This window comes from Sorex fumeus, unplaced genomic scaffold, assembly GCF_029834395.1.
Source record: "Sorex fumeus unplaced genomic scaffold, SorFum_2.1 ptg000098l, whole genome shotgun sequence".
Taxonomy (NCBI): Eukaryota; Metazoa; Chordata; class Mammalia; order Eulipotyphla; family Soricidae; genus Sorex; species Sorex fumeus.
Window position 1 is genome coordinate 27,982,037 of NW_026606155.1, and position 6,000 is coordinate 27,988,036.

The window sequence follows — 6,000 nt, forward strand, 5'->3', positions numbered from 1 at the left end:
TACATGACTAGAAGACATGTAAACTTCTCATCAGCTGCCCATCTATCTGCACTGTATGGCTGGGAATAATGTTATAAATATCCAGACGTCCTTGGCATTTGGCAAATGGCAGGGATTAAAAAAAAAAAAGGTTTCCCACCCCATTCTAGAGAAAGGTCAGAGTTATAAAAGTGTGAGGTAGGGAGCAGATGGGATTGATTACTTGAGACCTTCATTCACAATGAGAAAATGTCAGGGAAGAACAATAGGGACAAGAACAACTGAGGCTTGGGAAAAGGAGAAGCCTACAAAGGAGTTAAGGAGCACCAGCTGGGAGAGACAGAAGACTCGGGAGTGGAGTCTTGGCTTGACAGAGGGGTCTATTTCAGGAGTAAAGAGGTCATTTATGCAACAGAGATCCAGAAGAATGGAGGTTGACAATTGAATGGGCGTAATTACTTAGCGTAGTTCAGTGGAATGGCAGGCATGGAAGCTAAATGAAGCATCACTGTCACAGAATTAAATTCATGCTTGTTAATATTCTCTAGCAGCCAGTGAAAAACCAATGCAGATCCCTGAACTCACATATATGATCCATTCCAAATGAACAGTTTTCATACCGCAGATTTTCATGTTTAAACTGTTACCTCTTGAACCAGATAACACAGTGGTTAAGGCACTTCCATTTGATCTGGTTGGATCCCCAACACAGCTTATGGTTCCCCAAAGCACCACCAGGCGTGACTCCTGAGTACAGAGCCAGGATTAACCCCTGAGACCCCCCCCTCCACACCCCCTCAGATACCTCCCACCTCAGGCCTCTGTCAGTGATTCTGGATGAAGCCATTCAGCTAGCATTGTAATTCTCAATCAAGATTCCTGTTTCTGATAACCAGAATAACAGGAAGAATAAATGCCCTTCAGCCTGGCTGATCATTCCAGAATGGCTTCTTTGAACTCCAGGACACGATGTGGTGACAGTGGCTCTTTCACTTACCGTTGTCCCAGTGGCCCTCACCAAGGCCACAACTGGGTCAGGTTTCCATAATTACAATGAGAGGGAGAACAAACTGTTCATCTCAGCTTACAGCCCTCTTTATCCACAGAAATTAATTCTATTTCTGAAAACTAAGGGGTATATTATCGTGGCTGACCAGAGCTAACCAGAATCAGGAGCAGAGGCACATGTGCCCCTGGTCAGAGTGATGCCCTCTACTTCTCTTAGGCTCTCTTTAAATACTAACGTAAGTGGTTACCTGAGAAAGAAACCTTAGGGTCCGTATTAAGTCCAGGGCAAAGGAAAAACAAGTCTCACCACTAAATCAAGCACATTTTATTCAGGAAAACAGAGAGTTTAATGCCATGGAAACAGCAGCAGCCTGTGACATCAAAGCAGAAGGCAAAGGGACAAAGGGATCTGTTGAAGTTACCTTTCCCTGGGTTTTCTCTTCCTTAACATTTGACCCTTATTGAAAAGTGCTAGACAGTTCTTACTGTCTCAGAATAGAGCAACTGAAACTTCTCCTGGTTCTTTCCAGTTTCTTCCTGAAGATTAGCCAAAAACCACATGCCAGACATCTGCATCATGCCACACTCTTATTAATATGCAATAAGATTCTATTCCAGACAGTTGGTGATATCAGAGTCCCAAGTCAGCTACGGGGTAGGGATTAAATTATAGAACGCAAATATTTGAAGAAATTTTAAAAACTGAAGCTTCACTGTCACTCTAGGCTGAGAGTTTTACAGAGCTAGTGTTTAAGGAGAATAGCTTCCCCAGGTGGAGTGGAAAAATACTGTAATCTGTGACGGGAAAGGAGGTCTACAAAGCATGAGTAAGAGAAGATACTACAAATCTGCCCCTCCCCCTCAGCAGCCTCCGCTGAATATTATGACTCTCCTATGTGAGGCTAAAACCAATTCTTATTTCAAGTCTGAATCAAGCAATCAGCAGCAATGCAAGTGATGGCACAGTTCATCAGATGGACTATGAAGGTTTATTCAATGTTTAAAAAATGTGATTACCAGAAATTGTTGCCTTGCGTATAAAATGGTGCTTTTAAAAATGGCGAAATACATGAGCTGAGAATAGCGCACGTGGTAGAGAACATGCCTAGGATGTGCAGGGCTTTTGCCTTGATCCCCTGTCCAGTCCCCGCCCTCCACTCCCCACCCTCACCTCCAGTTGCAGCAGAGCCCTGGGTATGGCCCCTAATAAAGGTCAAATGTACGGTTGCTTTAAAGGTACAGTATCTTCACTTATAAACAGGAATTAAAAAACTCTTCCCTTTAGGTAACTTGTGAGACATTAAGACTAACTCTGATGACTCAATTTAGTAAATAATTAAAATGGAGCGACACAACAGTGGGTAGGGCGTTTGCCTTGCACTCAGCCAACATGGCCAACCCAAGTTCGATTCCTCCGCCCCTCTTGGAGAGCCCGGCAAGCTACCGAGAGTACCTCACCCGCACAGCAAAGTCTGGCAAGCTACCCATGGCGTATTCGATACACCAAACACAGTAACAAGTCTCACAATGTTACTGGTCCCACTCAAGCAAATCAATGAACAACGGGAGGACAGTGACAGTGATTAAAATGAGATACTGCAATTAAGAGTTGAGTTGTGGGGTAATAACACAGCAGGTAAGGCATCACACGCTAACCAGGGTGCAGTCCCTGACATCTCATATAGTGTCCCAAGCAGCACCAGGAGTAATTCCTGAGTGCAGAGCCAGGAGTAACTGAACATTACCGGGTGTGATCAAAAAGAAAAGAAAAAAAAAAAGTTATGATTCAAGAAAAAATATCCTCAACTCAAGGTTACCTCAATTCAGGATGACTTTGATGACTTCATTATTCCCGTGTTTTAAAAAGATGACACTAGTGGATGCAGTAATTAGCAGACGATGTTTCAAATAGAAGAGTTAAGCGGAAATTTATAGTTCAGCTAGAAACATTTGGGTTCAGTATAAGGAAGAATCTTTCTATCATAAAAGCATTAAAATGTGATGTTCTGTTACAAAGGTTCTCCATTACTACACAAATAGCACTTCTCTTTGGTTCAGATTTACTTCTGGATCTGTAAGTTTAGAGTACTGTCCTAATTAAAAGCCAACTTTACTTCTGATTATCTGCAGTGCTAATGATAATGTGATAATGTGTATGTCTGAATCCCACCTCAGAGCCAATAAATCAAACTCTTTCATGGAGATGTCTAGGAACTTGTTTTTGCAGGTAACCCGAGTGATTTCCATAATCAGAGACATTTTAAAAGATACTGATCTAAGCTTTGCTTACGTTAATAAAGCTTCTAACAATTTGAAGAGAAGAAATTGGTTAGGTCTGTGATTTAAAAGCACATCATGAATGAGGTAGGAAAGCTCCAGTTTTAGGAGGCAAGGTTGTGCAGTCCCAGCTGGAGTTGGCATTCTTAGCACCACCAGCACTTCCCGAGCAGCTTGTCCAGACCCTGCTTTGACCTTACCGCCTTGCACACACTCTGTTGTAACAAGACAGCTAGAAAAATCCCTGGTAGATCTTAAGTTACTGATGGGACCCTAAAGAAGAATGGGGTGGGGGGACACTTAACAAGAACACAGCTGACAGTGTGCAATCTGTCCCTGGCTATGAGGTAAGTTTGCCCTCAGAGACACTGAAAATCAATCCACTTACCCAAATCTGACAGTCTTTTCATCAAGCCAGCTTCCCGCACAGCAGCTGGACCATATTCCACTCCTTTTCTTTTCTGTCACATAAGTACAAGGAGAGATAACTGAATAAAACCACTTCAGCTGACAAAGAATAGAGAAATCAGGGGCCAGATAATGTAGTGTGTAGGGTGTTTGCCTTGCACTCGATCAGCCTGGGTTCGATCCCTAGCATCCCACAGAGCCCCCAAATCCACCTGAAGTGATCCCTAAATACAGAGCCAGAAGTCCTGAGCACTGCTGGGTGTGACCCCCCCCCAAAACAAAACACACAGAAAAGAATAGAGAAATCTAAGTTCCCGGCAAGCGCCCTCTGAAAAACCTGCAGCATCCGACTTTCCCTTATTATCTCCCGCTGAGGATGCTCATCTCAAAGCACTTCCAGGAAGGAAGGGAAAAACACAACAGTCATGAGGATTAAATTAACCTTTCAAGCCCCTCAAGCATGGGAAGGGCAAGCGGAGGTCAAGGCAGAGGGGGAAAGGGGCTGAGCCAGGTCTGGATCTGGATCTGGTGGTGGTGACTCGTGTGTGTGTGTGTGTGTGTGTGTGTGTCTCCGTGTGTGCCCGTTTGTGTGTGTGTCCGTTTGTGTGTGTGTCCGTTTGTGTGTGTGTCCGTGTGTGCCCGTGTGTGTGTGTGTGTGTGTGCGCGCGCGCCTGTGTATGTGTCTGAGTTCTCGCGACTGCAGGATCCGCGCTTTGCAAAGAGAACAAAACGGACCCTCTCGGCCTCCCGCGGCGGGAGAAAGCCAGCATCAATGCCCTTCCCGGCTCAGAAGCGCCTGAAATTTTAGGTCGGGCTCTGCAGCCTCCCCATCCCCCCTCCATCTCCCCCGCCTCGATTTCCCCCTCAGTGGTTGCTGCCAGCTTCTCTTACTCCAGCACCCTAAGTGGGGGGGTCACATCACTTTCTCCAGTCTCCTGTGGGAGCCCCTAAACCCCGCCAGCCCGTTGCTCACACGCTTGGCCCTGGTCAGCCTGGGACCATCTCCTCCCTCTTTCCCCATCTCCCAGAGCTGGGGATGGAGGGGAGAATTAAAAAAAAAAAAACCCACGTGCTCTCCCGGCGGCCAATCTCTGAGCAACCCCATCTCCTTTTTCTGCACGTTGCGGGACGCGGAGATCGTGCCCCCCACCCAACCATTGCCGGGTCCCGGAGGTCCTCACCTGTCCCCTGGAGAACGGGGCTCCGATGACGGCCACCGAGTGGACGGACTTCCTCGGGACGGAGCGCGTGTGCGCCCGGAGGAGCCGCGAGAGGAGGCTGCTCCGGAGAGACATGCTGGGCGGCGCGGGATGCCGACGAGTTGGGGGAGCGCTCGGTGCGGCGCGCAGCCTGCACTGGGCGACGCCGCCCGCCGCCCCGCTCACCTAGGGAGGCCCCGCCCCGTGACGTCAGCGTCAGGCCCCGCCCCTCCGTGCAGGCCCCGCCCCCAGCCCTCGAGCCCCCGGAGTCCTGGTCCCGTCGGTCGCCGCTAGGGCCATTATCAGGCTCCGGCCAATGAGCGCGCCGTGGCCAGGAGGTGTGTCTCGGCGCTGGAAAGCGTCTGTCCTCCGCCGGGTTCGGCAACCCGACGGGATTCTCCCCACTGCGGCGCACCCCGGCGACCCCCGGCGAGGAAGAGCCGACCGGCGCCCGCGGGAGTGCCGCCCTGCAGAAACCGGGCCGGCATCCCCCTCGGCCTCGTCCCGTTCCGTCGTGGAGCTCGAGGTCCAGAAAACACCATGGCTCCTCCACTTTCGGGCATCGAAGGCTGAGAGATCCAGTGGGGATCCGTACTCCCTGCGCCAGGCTCGCTAATCGAAACCCACCCAACTTAGCCTGGTGGAGAGAGAATTGTTAGGATTTGCAAAATCCTTCTTAGATGACGACTTCGATTCTTCTTCCCTGGATAACAGGTGTACTAGTTATTAAAAAACAAACATCTGCACCCTTTGAAGAGTTAGAGGGGCGTAGGGGGGTGGGGCGAAGAGATCCAGCGGGGAGGGTATTTGCCTAGCGCCCGGCCAACCCAGCTCGATCTCCCGCATCCCATATGGTCCCCAGAGCACCGCTGGGTGCGGCCCCCAAACGAGAAGAAAACAAAAGTTTAGGGGAGACTGTTATTTAAGACTTATTTTCTATTATTTTTAATAATAACTAATATTTTTATAATAATTAAAGTTTTGAAATAGTCCTTACTCAACGAAGAAGGACTCTTAAAGATGAGGAAGGGAGTAAGTAACTTTCCCCAAGTCACGGTTTGTGAAATGGCATAGCTGTGTGATTCCAAGTTCTTAACTTTGACATTATGACATACCTGGATATGAGTAG

General features: G+C 48.4%; 1 protein-coding gene across 2 annotated transcripts in view; it reads right to left on the reverse strand.

The window, feature by feature from the left end:
- Nucleotides 1-5,043, reverse strand: part of ARG2 (arginase 2) — a 29,684-nt gene extending 24,641 nt beyond the window's left edge. For both annotated transcript variants that reach the window (XM_056133574.1, XM_056133573.1), the window contains exons 1-2: nucleotides 4,854-5,043; nucleotides 3,653-3,725 (exon numbers count right to left, since the gene is read on the reverse strand). In XM_056133574.1, coding sequence (XP_055989549.1) covers nucleotides 3,653-3,725; nucleotides 4,854-4,967 — 187 coding nt within the window. In that variant the 5' untranslated portion in view covers nucleotides 4,968-5,043. The remainder of the gene's footprint in view (nucleotides 1-3,652; nucleotides 3,726-4,853) is intronic.
- Between the last annotated feature and the right edge of the window lie 957 nt (nucleotides 5,044-6,000).